General features: G+C 47.5%; 1 protein-coding gene across 3 annotated transcripts in view; it reads right to left on the bottom strand.

The window, feature by feature from the left end:
- Nucleotides 1–21394, bottom strand: part of ZBTB7C (zinc finger and BTB domain containing 7C) — a 373471-nt gene that overhangs the window by 148947 nt on the left and 203130 nt on the right. For 2 of the 3 annotated variants that reach the window (XM_030926163.1, XM_030926164.1), the window contains exon 3: nucleotides 6948–7009. Coding sequence is in view for 1 of the 3 variants with exons in the window: in XM_030926162.1 (XP_030782022.1) it covers nucleotides 6337–6344 (8 nt within the window). In the remaining 2 variants the exon portion in view is untranslated. Of the gene's footprint in view, nucleotides 1–6336; nucleotides 6469–6947; nucleotides 7010–21394 lie in introns of all 3 variants that reach the window. The other variant, XM_030926162.1, reaches the window with a different exon arrangement.

Raw genomic sequence — 21394 nt, 5'->3', positions numbered from 1 at the left:
GAAGAAATACCACAATGCAGATAATTCCATTTCTCCAGCAGGAACAAACCAATCTGGCTGTGATGCTCTGCTCTAGAGCCACCCAGAGGTTGTCCTGGTGATGTCTTCAATTGGGGCCCTAGGTAAATAGAGAAGTTCTTAGCTCAACAGAGGCTTGTCTTTTCTGAGGACGGTGGGTGGGACGAGAGTCCCCAACCAATAAGGGATCCTGAATGGCTGAGCAAGGCTTGTGCCTGGTGGCTGAGTTACACAGCAGATGAATGCATGTCACTTGGGGGCCTTCCAGCCGGCTGTGGAGAAAGACTCTCCTACGCTGGATGTGGGGAATGTGGGTGCTGCAGGTGGTCAAGGAGGCAGAGATTCCTGGGGGCTGGGTGGGCTTCCCAGGGCTGGTGGGATTGGACAGGTAGTTAAGCACCAGGAAGGAGAGAAAAGAGGGAATAGCCAGGAGGAATGTGAGTGACAAGTTTGGAAGCCAGGGTGGGAGACCATGGTCTCGGGTGGGACAGGAAAGGAGCATCTGTTGGGGGAGTTGTCAGAAGTCAGGCTGGAATGCCCTCGACTGCAAGGAAGATATTTCTATCTCCTTCCTTCCTTCCTTCCTTCATGCCCTCGACTGCAAGGAAGATATTTCTCTCTCCTTCCTGCCTGCCTGCCTGCAAGGAAGATATTCCTCCCTCCCTCCCTTCCTTCCCTTCCTTTCTTTCCTTGGGGGAGTGGTCAGAAGTCAAGCTGGAATGCCCTTGACTGCAAGAAAGATATTTCTCCTTCCTTTCCTTTCCTTTCCTTTCTCCTTCCTTCCTTCCTTCCTTCCTTCCTTCCTTCCCTGTAAGGAAGATATTCCTCCCTCCCTCCCTTCCTTCCCTTCCTCCCTTTCTTCCCTGCAAGGAAGATATTTCCCCTTCCTTCCTTCCTTCCTTCCTTCCTTCCTTCCTTCCTTCCTTCCTTCCTTCCTTCCTTCCTTCCTCCCTCCCTCCCTCCCTCCTCCTCCCTTCCCTTCTCCTTCCTTCCTTCCTTCCCTCCCTGCAAGGAAGATATTTCTCCTTCCTTCCTTCCTTCCTTGCTTCCTTCCTTGCTTCCTTCCCTCCATCCCTCCCTCCCCCCCTCCCTCCCTCCCTCCTTTCCTTCCCTGCAAGGAAGATATTTCTCCTTCCTTCCTTCCTTCCTTCCTTCCTTCCTTCCTTCCTTCCTTCCTTCCTTCCTTCCTTCCTTCCTTCCTTCCCTCCCTCCCTCCTTCCTCTCCTCCTTCCTTCCTCCCTCCCTCCTTCCTTCCATTTCCTTGAGCAATCCTAAATTCAATATTAATCTCCCTAGACCTATCTTGTTGATAAATGTTGATTTCCCCAGCACACCTGTTCATATTTCAGATGGAAATATATTATAAAATCACACCATTCGCTGGTGATTACCATGGTAATCAGGCACGTTCAATGACAGGCCAGCACTCCTCTTGAAGACAAGGGTCTGGAGATAGAAGCTTTCACGTCACTTATGCCATGCCTGGGGGGAGAGGGAAATGAAGCAGGCATGGGTGGTGTTTGGGAGGGATGGTTTCCTTCTCTGGGGAAGTCTTGGCAGACAGCACAGCCCCAAGGGCCCAGGAGGGCTCTGCAGGGTGATGGGGGGTGGGCCAGACGAAGGCAAGTAAGTGGGAGGGCAAGGCCTGCATACCTTGGTGTTCTAAAGTGTATATACAGCTAGCAACACTTTTACAGGATCCATGGCAAGAGATCTGAGCTACCAGGATCAGGTATCTTAGTCAGAATATCATTCAACCTCCCACCAGGTATAGGAACAATCTCTACAGCCTCCTAGAACATCACAAAGATATAATTATTATTACTGCTTCTCTCTATAATAGGATTATGGTTTAGGGTCTGATGAAAGCCCAGGCTGTTTGGATGGTATTATTTAGTCCTGACGCAGTTCATTTTAAGTTTTCTAACCAGATTGCTTGGCTTCAGATTCCAATTCTAGCACTTACTGGCTGTGTGACCTTGGACAAGCTACTTAACTCTCTGTTACTTTTCACTTGTAAAAAGCAGATAGTATAAGTTTCTAATGCATAGGACTGTTGTGAGGATTGTTAATTAATAAATGTAAAATGGTTGAAATAGTGCCTGCTACAGAGTAGCTGCTTAGAAAGGTAAGTCACTGAGATCCTTGAGTCACCCCTATATTTTCATAGAAGAAGGAACTGAGGCCAAGCCATGGGGCAAGCAGGTAACGAGGACTGGACTGGACTGCACTCTGAGTTAATGCTGTTTATATGACACTCAATCCCCTTGCTCTCTAAGGCTAAGGAAAACTTCCATGGAGGAGTGCTGTGAGCTGAGCAGTGCATAAGAAAAGAGCGTGGGAATCAGCATTTTACCACGTGGCAGACCTGCCTGGGCTGTAGCAGAGCCTCCCCACTCAGTGGACGAGGGACAACAAGGATCAAAGGTACAGCCAGTATCCTGGACTTTGCACAAACATTGCCTCACCTCCTTCTCCTGATACCTCCATGTTATCCTTTCTGAACAAAGAGGTGACTGAGGCCCCAAGAGCCCAAAGCTGCATGACAATGATGGCAAATCAGGACTGGAACCCAGACCCCCTGCCTCCCCACCCACAGCTCTTCCAGCTCCCTTCCCAAATATATCGGCTTGTTGGCCTCTAGCTGTCCTGTTTGCTACCCAAAACTAGGACCTGGTCCACCTTCTCAAGCCCAGTCACCCCCTTACTCCCACTGAAGCCCTAGAATCTTAGGCCTAGTAGGGGTTGCAGGTCCCAAAGTACTCACATCCTTAAAGGATATAAACATCTGTAGGCTTCAGCCACCCCCACAATTGCCTATACATGTTAGATGTGTCTAATAAAAACAACCACTACAGTAGCTGCATTTATTGCTTACTCTGTTTTAGGGTCTATGCTACCTTCTCCTTTTAATATGATGATATTCGCCATTAATTGAATTATTTTACATTGCACCAGACATGATATAATCCAAACCAGGCCAGGAGCTGCGGGCTCTGTATTACAGAACCCACCCCACCAGAGGCAGCTGACAGGCCATTATTCTGTGTCCTGCAAACTCTGTGCAGTGATAAGGAAACTCCACCAATTTGATGCTTTATCTGGTTGCAGGTTGAGGAAAGATATTATTTCAATCAAGATAATGATTCTATTTCTTGAACGGAAATGAGATTTTTTTTTTCATTGCCTCATGGGGGTGCCACCAAAATCTGTCTTGGGGCTGGAACAGGTCATGAACAAGTTAGAGGATTTTCTTGTAACCTGAGAGAGAGTGTAAACATAAAGGAGAACTGAAAGAAGGGAGCTTGCTTGCAAGAGAAAAACATATCTGCCAGGCCTACACGATTACAAAATAAGCTCAATTTGGAAAATTTATACAAGCATTGAACAGAGCCTTCAAGACCAAACTTCAGAAGATAAGCGCCCAGTGTGAGCCCCACAGCCTGGAATTCAAGTGAGGTAAATGGCCTCTAAAGGCCATGATGATACCAAAGATGCACAGAGGAGACTCAGCTATGACAGGACCTTAGACGTCTTCTAAGCCTGCTGTCAGGCGGTGTGGATCAGCTGTGTAACTGTGCTGACAGATGACCTAGCTCCTGTTTCAGCCCCTTCTACCAGAGGGGGCTTACCACCAAAAGAACCCATTCCATCTTGGACCAGATCCTATGTTGAGAAAGTACCTCCAAATTATAGTCAAGTCACTTCATAAAAGGAAACCACAGTGAAAATTCACACGGTGCTGACAATGCAGGAAACTGAAATGCACTTTGGAAACAGAATACACGACATGCAAATGACATCAGATGATAAATGCAGGGAGACCTCAATAATTTGCACTAAATAGTGAAGTTAGTGAAATTTTAAATTATTTTACATATTTGGGGATTCCAGGGGCTGTCACGCAGTATCTCAAATAATTTGCTTTAAATAATAATTTAAATTGTATGTATAATTTGCTTTAAATAATAATTATTTGCAATTAGAAATAAAAATAATTTATTATTTGCAATTAGAAGTAAAAGTAATTTACAATTCCTGTATCAATTGTTTATATAGTAACTCTAAAGAGTTTGAAAACGTTTGTAAAGTTCTTATGCATTTTAAACATTCCACGGAGAGCTGAATCAGGCTATTAATTGCTCCCTCTCCAAAGAAAAGGCCTATTTCAGTTCAATCCCTTCTGGAATAACCCCAACTGCTGACTCTAAAGACCCAAGAAGGTGGCACCTTTCTATACTGCATCAGATTCACCAAAATTTTGGAATCTAAACCACAATGTTGTTGGGTGCAGACTATCATTGGAAAGTAACACAAAACTCTGGCAATATTGGTTGTCTCTAGGACAGGAGCCTGCTTGAGGCCAGAGGTAGAGAGGAGACTTTTTACAATATACCTTCTGGTACTTTTGAATTTAGAGCCATGAGATGATAGTGTCTGTTAAGAATAAAATTCCAGTTAAAAAAGCACATGCTATTTTCAGTTAAAAAAACAGACTTCGGCATTGATTTCTATTTTAATACTTATACTCCCAAAATACAACCTTACTGCAATGAAAATTACTGCCAGGTCAGTGAAAATGACATGTGGCTGTCTTGACAATAGTGGTGCTCGCAGGCATGAGAATAAAAGCAACTGATGCTCTGTCCAGGTCTCTGTACGTGCTGGGGGTACCCAGTCCCCAGCTGCTGAGTGTGGCACATAGCTTTCACTCATGACATTCTTGGATCCTTACTCTTGGTAAAGGTGATGCTTTGGAGGCTGCACCACCAGCTATACTCTGGGGGCAGCTGCTGATAAACAAGGGGACACACAAGCCCTGCCCCCTGCCTCCAAGTCAGACATCACTGTAGTGCAGTTGACGTGGACTAGACCCAGGAGACCTGCCTTGAGACCACATTCTCACTCAGCTCTTGCTTCTTTATCCAGCTTCCCTCTCTCCTTGACAAGTGTTTCCTAAGAGCTCTCCCTGGATGCATCACATCCCACTGAAACCTGATTCAGGCTCTGCTTCTAGGAAGCCCAACCTAAGTCAGTCACCAGTGGCTCAAAATGAAGCCCTCCAGCATCTTTTCAGAGGGTGGTCCCAGGAGTTGGAAGCCATATGAGCCTTCTTCCTTGAAGGCAGCACCATAACCACCTTCCTGCCTCACCGAAGACCACCAGTCTGACATTATATGGCCCACGAAAGCCAGCAACAGCAAAACACGAACATCCAGAACACAGAGAGTTCCGACAACCGGACCCCGTGGGGCAGCACAATTACTCTTCTTCCCCAGGATGAATAAGCAGGAGGCAAGGGCTGAGCCAAAAGGGCCTGTTGCATAATCAGAGCGATGTCCAGTTATGTGCAGTGGAAAGTCAGTGTGGACGTCATAGGCAGCTCTACCACTTACTAGCAGAGCAAACTAGAGCAAATATTGAACGATTCTGAGCCTCAGTTTCTTCATCTGCAAAACGGGAATACTGGACACAGCCTTTGTAAAGCACCTATGAGGCAGTACCATCAAGTGTGCTGCAAACTGGTCATGCAATGTGAATACTGGCTGTTGTTATGGAGATTTAGAACTAGCTACCTTCTCCTGCTTGCTTGGGACAAATATTAATTAATCATCATTAAATAAATAAATCCCAGTACAGTACCTAGAGCTCCCTGTGTGAGAAGCGGTTCTGGGGAAAAGCAAGCGGACAATTGGGAGTGCTGTATTGGTGACTGTCCACCAGGAGCTCAGGATGTGGTCCCATTAGTGGCCTCACAGGGCTCTGGTGGCCCTTGGCTGCAGCTGTCTGGAGAAGTTTCTCTCTCTCTCTCTCTCTCTCTCTGTGTGTGTGTGCATGTCTGTGTGTGTGTGTCTTATTCTCTCTCTCTCTCTGAGACAAAGGGAATATCTCCAATGTAGATTTCCTGTAATCTACTCAGTGTATAGACTGATCTCCAGTACAACCTCAAGTTTGTGAAAAATTTATGCAGTGATTTTCATGTCATAGAGTGGCCCACAAACTGGCAGAAACTAAATTTTATTTACATAGGTGAAGAATCCTTTATTCCATCCTGATTCTTTGCATCTGGACCATTCCTGAAGCCATGCCAAGCCCTCCAGCACCTGGCCCTGTCCAACCTCGCCAGCATCTTCTCCCTTCACACCCTCAGACCCATGCCTACGCCATCCTCCATGTAGGCATCTACCCATTCCTTCTATGGCCTCCCTCTTCCATCAGTCCAGTTCAAGCCTCTCCTTCTCCAGGAAGTCTTCCCTAACTATTTCCCATCCCCAGCATTTCTGCCCGGGCCATGCCAGCCAGAGCTGGCGCACACACCTGGTCATAAAGTTCTTTGTCTCATGTGCAGGTGTCTTCTCTTCCCACACTGGACTGAAAGCTCCTCCAAAACAGAGACAATGCCTACTGCTTCTCGTGGATTTCCTAGAGCCTCCAGGTGCTGCCTGGCACCTGGTGATTAATGACATTCTCAGATTGATTAATGGATTGGTTCCTGTGACTGCACTTAGTTTAACATACTGTTAAATGGCCTCTATGAGAATTTACTGTTCTGAATAGGGAGTCAACCTAGCAGCAAACTTAGAATTGTACAAACTGTTTGTGGCCCCAAGTGAAAAAAAAATGCAAATCTCTCTTTTTTCTAGAGTCCTGCTCTCCCGCACAGCAATCAAGTCAAGGGAGTGACTCTTTCACGAGCCAGTGGGAACATTCTCCACTTAGAGGACAGAGCCAGGGTTCAAACCACCCTCCTTCAACTCAATGCCTTACATTCCTGGCTTCAGCCCCACCCCGAGGGAGGAACCTTCCAGAAGAAGAACCAAAAGCCGATCCCATCCAGGTCATGCTCTTTTCCTCTAACAGGGAAATCCAACCACTTCCCAGGAACATTGTTAAGCCACAGAACTAAAAAAAGCAAAATTCATACTCACAAGCACCGACGCCTTAGTTTTAAATTTCAGGACACCAGTTTTTTCGCAAATCGGCTCATTTCCTGCAAAGAGAAGAAAGGGACGGAGAATCATATTAGCATCTGCTCTGGGTATCCTCAGCAGTTTCCTGGCCGACCTCAGGCTTCTGCACCTTCTCTGTGTTCTCACTCCCAGCAGCATTCTCCCCTCCCCAGGCACACCGCATGCTAGTTGGGTGGGCGCCCTTCGCTCCTCGCAGGATCCCACCCCTCCAGGCCCGTGGGCTCAGCTCGCGCCGCCTCCCTCTCCCTCCCCGGCGCTGTGCCAGTCTCAGATTGACCACTGCCTCCAATTCCCTGAAGGCGTCCCGGCTTCTTCCCACTCCGGAGTGAGGCCTCCACTTCTGTAGCATGGGGTTGCCTAGCAACCCTGCGCATGCAGCTCGGAAGGCCTTCCTAAATTGGACCTCACAGCACAGGGCATCTCCTTGTACAGCTGCCTGCATCTTAACAATCTGGCTCTGAATAATAACACAATGGTAATTGCATTCATGGACCCCAAACTACATTTAAATAATGTTCAAGAGCTGACACAAACCAACAAAGGCCAGAAAATGCATCGTGGAGGTTGACTGTGAGGCCAGGCAGGAACGTTCGGGGCGGGAGGGAGTTGACACCAAAGACTTGAGTTAATGACAACGCTAACCTGAACTGTGAATTCTCCTGCATTTCGCTTGAGTGTGTCACCACTGTAATGTGTTGTAATGTGAGTCTGGGCAATTAACGCCCAGAGGCAGTGATGCTTCAAGACAGGATGCCCTTTAGTTCTGCTGATGCATACGTGGATTTTTGGAGGGAGTCGGGAAGTGGGGAGCTACTTGGACAGGAGGGGAGACTGTTCATGAGTGATTTTACTTGGCTTTTACAATCGTGGCTAAATCCATTTTCGAAGATGGGGGAAAGAACTTACCAAGCAAGGGCACAAAGCATTTGCTACCTCAGCGAGGGACAAATTCGACATGACTGATGCACTTGAGGATAAGAAGTGAAGGCAAAGAGGCCTTGACACTGGCCGAATGCAGACTGAGCAGCCTAGCTCGGAATGGGGAAAGGGGTGGGTGCGAGAGGCCAGCTTCGATCTGTGTCCCTGGCAGAGGATACTGTGCAGCTCTGCTCAAGAGAGGAGGGTCTTAGCACACAAGCAGTGGCAAGCTGGCAATCTGCTCCTTGTGGAGCCTTAGCAGGGAGGGCCGGCAGATCAGCCCTAATCATTTGAAAGCTGGAAGCACTTTGTTTTTAAAAAGCTCAATCCTCCTGCAAGGGTCTGGGGCAGATATCTGTACATCCATGTTCATCAGCACTGTTCACAATAGCCAAAACACGGAGGCAAGCCAAACGTCCACAGGGAGAAGAATGGATAAACAAATGTGGTATATACATGCAGAAGAATTTTATTTAGCCTTAAAGTGGAAGGAAATTCTGATACAGGCTACAGCATGGATGAACCTCCAGCCCATATGCTAAGTGAAACAAGTCAGTCACAAAAACACAAATACTGTATGATTCCACTTATATGGATTTAACTTCTCTAGGTATAGAGAAGTTAAATCTATAAAGACAGGAAGTAGAAGGCTAGGCGTGGTGGCTCATGCTTGTAATCCCAGCACTTTGGGAGGCCGAGGCGGGCAGATCATTAGGTCAGGAGATCGAGACCATCCTGGCTAACATGGTGAAACCCTGTCTCTACTAAAAATAAACACACACAAAAATTTAGCAGGGCGTGGTGGCGGGTGCCTGTAGTCCCAGCTACTCGGCGGAGCTTGCAGTGAGTCGAGATGGCACCACTGCACTCCAACCTGGGCAACAGGGCAAGACTCCACCTCAAAAAAAAAGACAGGAAGTAGAATGGTGGTTGCCAGGGCTGGGCAGGGAAAGGAGAATGAGGAGTTATTGTTTAATGAGGATAGAGCTTCGTTTGAAAAGATGAAAAAGTTCTAGGATGGATGGTGGTGATTGCACAATGGTGTGAATGTACTCAATGAATTACACACTTAACAAATGGTTAAAATAAAAATCACCCTGCAACAATAGCACAGCATACACCTCCACACTGTTTCTCTGCAAGACTTCAGTCCGTCTTCATTTTGGAAGTCAGAGTGGCCTGTGTCATTCACAAGCTTGGACAGGGAGACTCGCTAGGACCAAAGGACATAGTGGACAGTGTGACTGGGCCAGGGAGCCTGTATTAGTCTATTCTCACACTGATAATAATTACCCAGACATGCCCGAGACTGGGTAATTTATAAAGGAGAGAGGTTTAATTGACTCACAGTTCTGCATGGCTGGGGAGGCTTCAGGAAACTTACAGTCATGGTGGAGGGGGAAACAAACACATCCTTCTTCACATAGTGGCAGCAAGGAGAAGTGCAGAGTGAAGAGGAGGAAAAGCCCCTTTATAAAACCATCGGATCTTGTGAGAACTCACTCGCTACCACAAGAGAGGTACAGGGGAATCCGGCCCCATGATTCAATTATCTCCCACTGGCTCCCTCCCACAGAATTTGGGAATTATGGGAGTTACAATTCAAGATGAGATTTGGGTGGGGACACAGTCAAACACTATCAGAGCCCATGGCTCATAAGCATCGTGTTTGTGCAATGTGGCCTCAGAGAGAGCGGTCTGAGCACTGAGAGACAGGATTCTTCTGTTCCCACCTCTTGAAATCCAAACACCATCACCTTCCAGAACTCAGCCTCCTTCCGCTTAACCAGTCCTATCCCTGTGTCCCCTGCCTGCTCTCCCCGCTGGGAACCTGGGCCCTTATTAACTCTCATTGTTACCCTTTGTTCACCTCATGGCCCCCCTTTCTAGGGGACTGTGCCCACCATCTGACCTAATCTTGCTCTTTCTACTGGGTCCACATCAAAGTCCACCTCCCTCATCAAGCCTTCCAGATCCCTCCCAGTTGCACTTTCTCTGAATGCCACAGCCTGTAATCAATCACTTGCTTCGGAACTATCTTATGTTCTTGTCTGAAAATCTGGTCTCTTCTAATAAGTCCCTGAAAGGAACCCTGAGCAATGATTATTGCTAACAGTTTTTGTCTACCACAGGCTGTAGCTCAGGGCTGAGCATACCATGGCTGCCAGATTGCCTTGCCTCCTTTCTAAGGGAATTCTAACCATAGCTCCCTTGCCTAGGGCACAAAGCATGACTGCTGGCTGCAGTGCCCTGGAGCTAAATATTCCAGGCGGATGTTCAGTTCCTTCCAGTCACTTAGAGGTGTAACTCAATGTGTGCAATAAACAATTGAGCATTTACAGATTTTATTAATTTGGAAAGGTCATTAGAGCTAACAGCTTCTCCAAGTGACAGTGAATAAATAGCATGGGTAATTTTTTTCTATGCCCTGGATTTTTTTTTCTTGGAATGTACTTTCAGCCTAAAAAATAATGTTACAAGTAAAAAAGAAAAACTCCAGGCCTTGGAGACAGGGGGAGACTGACAGGAGTTCTGGACAAGCCTCGTCCCCTCTGTCTTCCCATCTGCAAAACAAAGGGTGGTCTCAAAGGTTCTTCCAACTTAGGAAAATAAAATTATGATTCGATTTTAAGAATGTGAAATTAGCTAGTGACCTTCCAAGTTAGCAGTTACTGCCTCTCCCCCACCCATCCTTCCAGATGCCCCTCGCCTCTGGATAGATACGGCATGAATTCATGCCTCTGCAGCCAGAACAAGGTTCTTAATCATTTCAGGTGCCTTCCCAGGCCCTGACCTGGGTGCTCTCAATCCCGACGACCTGGCTCGCCTTGCTCTCTTTAGATCATTAAGGAATACTCAAGACGAATGACTTGTTTTCTCAAATCTCCAAAAATGGATGGAAAGGGGCAGGAGGGCATCATCCAACCTCTGCCTCTCCAGTCCTTGGCTCGGTGACCAGCCAGTGCTGTCTGTCAAGGGCTGGCCTCTGCGGGACAGATGCTCCTGGCTCTTCCCCACAGGCGAGAAATGGAAGCAGCATTCAGGGAGTGGAGTGGAGGGGCTCTGGCTGCAGCCTGCTGTCGTGGGGAGAAACACTTGGCCCTTGACCAGAGTGCTGTTCGCCAAGGCTTTTCCTGACATCCTTTTCTCTCCATATCCTCATTGGTCCCTCTTCTCTCTGCCTTGGGTGCGGGCAGATGCTGGGAAGACGGGAGTGCAATGTCTGTCTGTGACTGTGTGGCCACTAATGCCCCCACCTCCAGACTGCCTGGGATTATCAGGAGCAAGAAGACTGAGTATGAATCAAGACTCTATAAGTAACAACATTAATACTAATCTTAACATTACTCATTGATATTAATTATATGATGGTTTATGTTTAAAGAAGTATTTTCCCATGTATGTATCAGGTAGGTAGAATAGATTCAACACATTTGTTGAGTACCTGCTGGGGATGCAGATATGAAAAGGTGTGAGTCCTGCCTGCCAACTCCTTGCAGGAGGGTTATAGACAAGATGATGGAGGCACAGAGGAGTTGAGCAATTGTCTTAGCGCCATCCAGCTAGCAGACACTGAAGCAGTGCTCAAACCAAGCCCATGAACTCAGGGGCCCTTTGCAACTGTACCTATGTGACTTGTGAGTTTAGTATGAAATTTAGCCTGCATAATGTCATTCAGAAGGGACCAGCCACTAGACAGGATGGTTTGGGGACAGTGGGATTTTGTGCCTAGAATGAAACAATGACCATGGGCTTCAAAGTGCATGCGAGGCCCTAGGCACCCCAGAGAGACAGGCCCTGAGCTGAGCACAGTGTGGAGCCCATTGCAGACACAGCCTTGCTGTCCATGGCCTTTTTGCCCATTGCTAAAGACCTCTCCTCTCAGCAGCCTTTGTAGAGAGGCCTTGAAAATTGAGGCAAATTCATGACATCTTCCCCCCCATCATCCAATCTGCACTAATCTTTCTCTGGCACAGCACTTATAATCAGCATGTGACACAAAATTGGTGTTGTTCTTCATGGAGTCTCTTTTGGGGAAAAAAACTCCCATGCTCGGGGGAGTCGTACAAATCTCTCACTTTACAACCAAGGCCACGGAAGCCCAAATACCTTGGGGCCAAATACCTTGCCTTGAGCACACTAAAGACGAGAGCAGAAGTCAGATTCCCAAACTCCCTGCCCAGGACCTACACACACTCGCCTTGAAGAAGTGGGTGAGTAGGGACAGGCTGTGCTTTGCTTCCTCTGACCTTCCAGCAGATGAGCACATGGAAGATGAGCACATGGCCACCCTCAGTAAGCATCTGTGGCTGGCAGGATGGCCAGGTCATGGGTCCTGTGGCAAGGTCTATAGCTCCCAGGAGGCCATAATGCTTTGTGGTTCAGAGGCAGCCTGGCCGACCAGCTGTGTGACATTGGGTGAGTGACTTGACCTCTCTCTGCATCAGATTTTTACCAGCAAACGGGGCATAATAATGCTACCTGCATCCTATTTCACAAGGTTGAAGCAAGAATTAAATAAAGAGAACAAGGAGAAACACTTGGTGCAGGACCTCAGCCGGGGCCAGCAAGGCTGGCTTTTCTCTGGGAGGTGAGTTCCATGGTGGCAGGTGGAGGACACTGAGCACTGTGCTTATTGCTCAGTCCTCAGTGCCTTTCATGGGGCAGACACAAAAATGATAGCTGACTGCATTCCTGGAGAAAGTAATTCTGGGGCTAGTGGGAGCCCAGTGACTGGTGAGAAGGAAGCCTGGTGCATTGAGCTTTCACAGCAGGTGGGCCAGCCTTAGTCCTGAGAGGCCTGGAGGTTGTTCAGCTGAGAGTCTGCAGTGACAGGGAGGCAGTAGCTGCTCCTCCCAGGATCCTTCAGAGGCTATGTTTGATGGGTTGCAATTTGATTTATCTCCAATATTAAAATCAACCACCCTGGGAATGCAAAATGGTACAGCGACCAAGGAAGACAGTCTGGCAGTTGTATACAAAGCTAAACACAGGCTTACCATAGACTCCAGCAATCACACTCTCAGGTATTTACCAAACGATTTGAAAACTTAGATCCCCACAAAAACCTGCACACAAATGTTTATAGCAGCTTTATTCATAATTGCCAACAACCAGAAGCAACCAGGCTGTCCTTCACTAGCTGAGTGGATAAATAAACTGTGGAACATCCAGACAACAGAACATAATTCAGCGACAAAAAGAAATAAGCGATCAAGCTACAGAAACATATAGAGGAAACTTAAATTCATATTTCTAAAAAAACATGAAAGCAGGTGAAAGAAGGCAATTGGAAAAGGCTACATACTGTCTGATTCCAACTATATGACATTCTGGAAAAGATACAACTATGGAAACAGTAAAAAGATCAGTGGTTGCCAGGGGCTGGGGGAGGAAGGGATGAATAGACAGAGTACAGAGGATTTTTAAGGCAGTGGAACTATTCTGCATGATACTGTAAAGGTGGATAGATGACATTAGGCATTTGTCAAAACCCATAAAATGGTACAACACAGACAGTGAACTCCAGTGTAAATGGCTGATGATTGACTTTATTTTATTTTTTATTTTTTGAGGTGGAGTCTTGCTTTGTCACCCAGGCTGGAGTGCAATGGTGCGATCTTCGCTCACTGCAACCACCATCTCCTGGGTTCAAGAGATTTTCCTGCCTCAGCCTCCCAAGTAGCTGGGGCTACAGGCCCGCGGCACCACACCTGGCTAATTTTTGTATTTTTAGTAGAGACGGGGTTTCACCATGTTGGCCAGGCTGGTCATGAACTCCTGATCTCAGGTGATCTGCCTGCCTCAGCCTCCCAAAGTGCTGGGATTACAGGCATGAGCCACTGCACCCAGTGGATGATGGACTTCAGTTAACAACAATGTGTCAGTATTGCATCATCGATTATAACAAATGTGCCACACTAATGACAGATGGTAATAATAGGAGAAACAGGGCGAGGGAGGGTATAGAAAAGGGATATGTTGTAAGGACTCTCTGTAGTTTCTGCTCAATTTCTCTATAAACTTAAAACTGCTCTAAATAATAAAGTTTCTTAATTTAAAAAAATCAACTATTTCAAAACACAACGCTCTGGGCCAGTAAGTACGGGGCATCACTGAGTCTCCACTGGACTCCCAGGCCCCATGCTGGGGACTTGGAGGACTGTAAGACCTGCACAATCCTCCCAACTTGAAGTGCAATGATGTCTGGCCGAAATGTTAGAGACAGTGTGAGAAAGTCAAGTGGGGAGGCCAGCAGGGCCTCCAGCTGGTGATGCAAACAGGGCTGTGCACCCCAGCAACCTGGGCACCTCTGGCTATTAGGCAGTGATTCTAGTCTTAATTCACTCTTTCTGAGAATACACCCTGGGCCAGGTACACACTCCCTGACTTCCAGAGGAAGGATCTATAATAGACTTAGCCACCTCCTCGCAGGTCTAGAGGCTAGACTCTGCCCAGCCTTTTCCTATTCCCCACACTCCCAACACCAGATATAGTAGGTGTTCAATAAACAAGTATTGAATTAAATAGTAATTATTTATTACTATTTAGTAATTAAATAGTAATTATTTATTACTATTTAGTAATTACATAGTAATTATTTATTACTATTTAGTAATTACATAGTAATTATTTATTACTATTTAGTAATTACATAGTAACTATTTGCGTGCCTCTTGTTCCCCCATCCAAAAAAAAAATCTGATTATAAGCCCCTTACCCAACCTCCCAACAGAGTACTTGCTGAACAAAATGGATAGCAGAATTTAGGTGGAAGGAACAGGCCATAGGAGAAATCTTGTGTTTGTTAATGGGGGCACTTGCCGCAGCGCTGAGAGCATATCTCAGAAGTGACTCTCCTGGCTGCACCTGCTCTGCTTCGCTCCCTTCCCCAGCAGGATGGACACTCACCAGCTCCTGCAGGGAAGGGCGGAGAGGCCAGGATCCATTGAAACAGGTGGCAGGTGCATGGAGTCATCTCTGAGCATCCTGCCTTGCCAGTGTGGAGACAGAAGCAGAATGAAGCCCCTTGGTCCAGGGACCCACCGTGGGGGTGCCTCTGGGAAGCCCAGCAAGCATTTACAGAGGGTCAGCTGGGGTCTACTCCCAGCCACCTAGCCAGCAGGGCATGAAGTCATGGTGTGATTCAGAGAGAGTGGGGGAGGTTGTGTCTGTGTGTGACTGAGAGCATGGAATCCTCCTTCAGTCATTGCTCTGGAGTGACAGCCCCTTAGAAGTCCACATTTCTGTGACCTTGGCCTGGAATCTTAAAATAGCCCTGAGAAAGAGGGAGGGCTGAGCCCAGAGCCAAGGCCAACAGTGGGGCCTGGGCCAGGGGAGGGGAGGGGAGATGAGCCTGTCCAAGGAACAAAGACTTCATCTCCCTAGTCTGGCTGCCCAATCTGGGCCCCCTGCTCAGTCATGTACACTTTATTTCTTCTAGACTCAGAGAACTACTCCTGGAGCTAGGCAAATCTCAGCAAGGGCTGCCAGCAGGGAGCTACTGAGAAGGCAAAGAGACCCAGCTCCATCTCCCATCCCCCACTTCCTTCTCCTTTCCCACCCCACCCCCTGCCCAGATAGCCAGGGGAGGAGGGGTCTCTCATCTCAGCTTGTAAGTCATCCTGCAGCTCTCTGTCCATTGCAGGAGCATCCATGGTGAAATATGTACATTCATGCAGAGTGGTGATATTGGGTGAGGTTGTCTGAACTAAAATTTAGAAAGGGGCTAAAGAAGGACTCCACTTTCATAGCTGGGGGGAGGTGTGGTTAGGCCAGTGAACCTTGGTGAGAACTATGTACAGCAAGGTGATCATGCCCAGTAAGCTCAGGAGATAATCTGAGAGGGCTCCCAGGGGCAGCAGAGTAAGCAGAGGCTTGCGGGATGGGGAGGATTTGGAGAGAGAGGGGTGAAGGACAGTCTAGAAAGGGGAGATTCTTAGCAATGCTGCAGAGGCAGGGACAGGTCCAGCATCACCAGGGCAGTGAGTTACCAGGTCTGGCTGGAGCGGATGGCATGTACAGAGGGGACCAGGAAACACAGCCAGGAGTGCAGCTGAGGAACCCCAGATGCCTGCCAGCTGACTCTGGGCTTGAGTCTTTGGATAGCTGTGGGGAAGGGAGAACAGAAGAGGAGGAGTGGGGGCTGGAGTGCAGCATTTTGTTCAGGCCCTGCAGAGACACATCTGTGAGGGGGTAGAGGGACTGGCTCAGGCTGAAGTCATCCCCATCCCTGCTTCCCCTTGGCTACTCCCAATTTTGCCAGCTCTGGGAAACTCAGCCAACTAAGCATCTGTGGCCCAAAAATGTAATCTCTGCACACCAGCCTCTGATTCAGAGAAGTGAGAGTGAGTTTCTAGGAGCTAAAGCCCTGGCAAATATACTATGGCAGAGGCCTTCTTAGCTGACTGGAATAGTTAGCTATCTGAAAGATTTTAACCTGTAATATATACTTGTACATTCATTCAAGTATACTTGTACCAAATTTTTGATGTAACATTAAGGTCTTTTAACTTTCCATTTTTTGGTAAATTGTTTCTATTATTTCTTACATAAATCATACTCACATGGGTGATATGGTTTGACTGTGTCCCCTTCCAAATCTCATATTGAATTGCAGCTCCCACAATCCCCACGTGTTGTGGGAGGGATCTGGTGGGAGGTAATTGAATCATGGGGGTGGGTTTTCCCCTGCTATTCTCGTGATAGGATGTCTCATGAGATCTGATGGTTTTATAAATGGGAGTTCCCCTGCACATGTTCCCTTGCCTGCTGCCATGTAAGACGTGACTTTGCTCCTCCTTCGCCTTCCGCCATGATTGTGAGGCCTCACCAGGCATGTGGAACTGTGAGTCCATTAAACCTCTTTTTCTTTATAAATTACCAAGGCTCAGATATGTCTTTATTAGCAGTGTGAGAACAGACTCATACATACGGCATTGCCTACAATTTCCAGTTTCAGGGTTTTTTTTTTTTTTTTTCCAGTTGAATGAGAAATTAAATACATTGGCAAAATAATCTGAGTATAAAAAGTCTCTCTAAATTTTTTTGATATTTCCCCAACCTTCCACAGTTGTTTCACCCATACCTAACTCAACAGCATTTTTAAAAAATGACTCAAAATGACTCAAAAATGTTTTTGTGTCTTTCCAAAGCTTCAACTTAGTTTTCATAGAAATATTTTCTTCTTTTTTTTTTTTGCAACAGTATTTAATTGGCTTGTATAATATTTAATTAAATTGCATAATTACAATAGCAAGTTCCACTGGCATAAACAGGGTTGGGAACGAAGCCCAGCTGCCTCCAGGAAAGCATTTGGCTCAGCTGGTGGGAGCAGACATGGTGGACATCTTGGACAGCAGCCTTCCTGTCCCAAGTGTTCCTCCAGCTGTGGGTATCAGTCAGGGGGAATGGAGAAAGCTGGTAAATTTGGCAAGTCAGTAATTGCAGTTTAGAGGGCATCTAGTGTCCCCCTTATCCAGACCTAGGAAGGTTACTTCTCCAGAGACTAAGGACCTGATGCTGGCGTGCCCACCTTGGTCCAGTCCTCCCCTGGGGCTGCTGCTTTCCTACTCCACCCTGTGGGGAGTGGGCTGTACCTCTCCCAATACCTTTCCCCTCCCTGCATCTCCACCCAAGACTTCCTCCCATTGCAGCTTTCTAGGAAGGATTTGACAAACTTTACAGCTTTAGTAACAGACAACAGCCAAATGCACCACTCTCCCAGAGGTGACAGGAACTTCTTACAGAGGTGAGTTTCTAATATGTAATTTCAGGCATCTGCAGTAGGTTGCTTGGGGAAGGATTTGGGGGTCAGAGGGATGTCTAGGAGTCTCTCAATCACACCATCTTCCTGAGGCTACATTTATGTCCAGTTGCGTCACAGCTGTGCACATGTCCCCCCAAGAAGATGTGGTCATGGACTCATCTCTCATTCTTCACGTTCCGAAATCCTTTATGGTGTACGGGATGCGCTCCTCTTTTAAATTTCCTTCGGAAAGTCTTTTTTTCTATACCCAGCTTTATGGGTCACATATAGCAAAAGTCAATATTTAACCCAAATGCCACCAAATCGACGAACCACCCACCCAACCAACCAACCAACCAATCTCAAGTACAGTGTTAGCAGGCACCTGCAACTCATGAAAAGTAGAAGGAAAATGCCCTTCTGAAGAACATATCAGTAGTGAACATTTGCTATTGTGAACCATCCACCTTTCATTCTGCCTTCTTTTTGGTAACAGAAAGCTAATTTCCTCCAGATTACCACCTGGCCCCCACAGCCAATGTGTTTCAAGGGTGGGTCATGGTTGGCTTAAGCCAATCAGCTCAGCTCTGTTCCCTGGCCATGGTGACCAGACCAAATTCTGTCACAAAAGATATAAGGAGATGTTTGCTGGGGACTTCCGGGGAAGATGCTCCACTAGGGGAAGATGCTCCACTATTGGAGATATGGAAGGTGCATGCAAGGCCTGGGGCTGCTACAGCCATTTTGTTACCATAAGAAGTCCAGTGAGCAATGCTGAGCTAGTCACAGAAAAATGGAACTAAGGACCAGATCAAACTGCTCCTGAAGATCATCCTGCCTCCAAACTTTTCATTTACCTAAGTCAATAAATTACTTTTATTGTTTTGAATTGGCTAACTTTTAAAAATCAAACGGATACATATACATGGTTTTACAAAATCAAAAATAATAAAAGCCCAGCAATGAAAAATAGCAGCCCCTGCTCCAGCCCTCTCCACACTGAGCCCCAATTCCCAGAGATAACACCTCTCAATTTTTAAAAAGCAATTTCTGTTCTTCACTTACATATTTTTAAATAAATGCTGTATTGGTCAGCTAGGACTGCTGTCACAAAAATGTCATAAACTGTGTGACTTTAACAACAGAAATCTGTCATAGTTCTGGAGGTTGGGAGGGTTCAAGGTCAAGGTGCCAGCCAGTTGAGCTTCTGCCGAGGGCTCTGCTCTTGGTTTCAGATACCACCTTCTCACTGTGCCCTCACATGCCAGAGAGAATACACTCTCTGGTGTCTCTTGTTAGAAGGACACTCATCCCATGGGATCAGGGCTCCACCTTTATGACCTTGCTTAATCTTAATTACTTCCTTACTCCAAATACAGCCATATTGGGAGCTAGGGCTTCAATATATGAATTATAGAGGGATGCAATTCAGTTCATAGCACGTTTCTAGACTTCCTACTTTAGATATTATCTATTAGTGTCTTATAATGAAAATGAGGTTTTATCTCCCTCTAAACACACGTTTCTGTTCCCTGTATCTTCCTGATACCATCATTTTTAGTGAAATCAATTGTCAGTGTTTGCAGTATTGTGATGAGGTAGATACGATTCATGGATGAGCCCAAGATACAATTTCCCTTCTTGCATAACGTTGTACCTTTTCCTTTTCATTGTTAAAAACAATGGCTTTATATGCACTTAACTCTTATTTACACATAAACTGAATTCCAGGTCTGTTAAAATCCCTTCCTTAGTATCCCACTGTGCTCTGCTCAGATCCTCAGTGGGGGTGGGTGTGTGGGGGAAGCTTTTTGTGACTGCTTCCTCCCCCACCCCACCCCCACTGCACACAGGCCATGGGAGGACACAGAAGGCCGGTGCTGTTGACATTGGCACAGCCTGAGCAGAGGCAGAACATGAGGCACTGGGTGCCCTCTCCCCTGCAGCTTTACCCCAGGAGATAAAGAGTGTCCATGCAGCCAGGAGTCCCATGGTGGCTGGAACCCACAACCCTGGGCAGAGGAATGGCTCAAGAGTTGGGCATGGCCTTCCCCTGCCTCCCTCCACAGGAGTCTCCAGGCTGGAGAGCACCTCCTACCTCCCCACCCACGCCCCTGGCCTTGCCCTCTTTCCCTGCTTGCCATTCATCCAGCAGCCTCAAGACCCCCTCTTCTCACCCTCACCCAGCCACAGCCCCTCCAAGGTGTCCACACCTCCCAGCATGGAATGTCAGGCCCTCTGTTCAGCAAGAAGATGGAGGCCCAGATGCCTAGCCTTGGTGCCTCTGCCATGAGAGTCTTCCCCCTTTTCTGCCCAGGGCCTCACTCACTGCCTCCATCTTCCCACACTTTCCCAGCAGAGCTCATACTTCAGGACTTCATGCACCAAGGCCTAAGGGCTCACAACAACACACAGCGTGGCTCCAAGCACAGTCCTAAGTCAACAGAGCCACAGCTTCAGGTGGCTGCAGATGTGGGAGGTGGCATCATTGGACTCATGTGGCCGGGGACACAGCTGGCCCAGGCTGAAAGCTGGCAGGCTCCGCTATGTGGATCTTTCCTTAACTCACCCTATGTGGAGAAACCTTAAAGCTACTGAGAAGGACAAAACAGCTTGGGTCTACTGTAGGAATGTTCTGCAGTGTGGAAGAATTGACTTCCTTTTTTGCTTCTGATTCTAGATCCATATTCCAGAAATGTCAACAACAGGGACAGCGGCCCCATGGAGCTGCCTTCGGTCTGCTTCTTTGTGACCTTTTCAGGGCTAAATCTTTTGGTGCCACCTTCCCTCAGAAGTGAGACCATGGGCCCCCACTGCCCCACCCCCTGGGTTGGGTGTTCCTGTGGTTACCCTGAGCTCTGTCCCGCCACTCTTTAAATGATTCCTGAAGCAGGAGCTGTGTCCCCCTCATCTTTACAACCCCAGCACCCAGCCCAGAGCCTGGCACAAGGGAGTTGCTTGAGAAGCGCAAGGTGTAGGCAGTCCCCTACCCCACCAAGTAGTCTTTGCAGTACACGGTAGAGAGGAGGAGAGGCTCTGAAGAGGGGGTGTCTCCTCTACCCGTAATTTCCCTAAGGATTTTTCAGTGACAGCTGTAAGTCATCCTTAACCATTCTGCATGAGTCCCTGATCCTGAACCAGGTGACTCACATATCAGCCACAGTGTGAAGCTGCTTTTGCACACATGGGAGATGTGCCCCACCCCCGCCCACCTCCCCACCCCACCACCTCAGGCCCTCACCCCTTCTCTCTGCAGTGCCTTCCTCCTTTTTGCATTCCTTCTACCTCTGATTTATACCTTGGACACTCCATCAGGTCACACTGCCTATGGTGGTGGGAGATGGATAGAATGTGCCTGGAGATGGTCCTCACAAAGACAGCAGACACACTGGGAGGAGCTGGCCTCCTCCTCTCCACCCACCCAACTCTGTGCATGCCCAATCTCTCACTCCAGCCTCCTTTGTGAACCTACCCACCCCATTCTACACGAATCTTTTTACCTAGATACTCACTGCACTTATCATCTCCTCCTCTTGCTTGGCCTTCTGGGCTGCTTCTAAGGGAGAGCCTCAGAGCCAGGTGGAACTGGAGAGGATGACTAATGCCCTTTTATAACCTCGCTGGGAGACAAGGCCCATGCAGGAAGGGAAGGTACAGGTTGGAATGCTTGATAGCTTTCCTTGCTGATTGAGCCAGAACCTAAACCCAGGCCTCCGGACTCCTGAGACATTCCTTCCCT

The sequence above is a fragment of the Rhinopithecus roxellana genome, chromosome 21 (genome assembly GCF_007565055.1).
Source record: "Rhinopithecus roxellana isolate Shanxi Qingling chromosome 21, ASM756505v1, whole genome shotgun sequence".
Classification (NCBI taxonomy): Eukaryota; Metazoa; Chordata; class Mammalia; order Primates; family Cercopithecidae; genus Rhinopithecus; species Rhinopithecus roxellana.
Note: the sequence above shows the minus strand (reverse complement) of the source record. Positions and strands in the feature narration are given on the sequence as shown.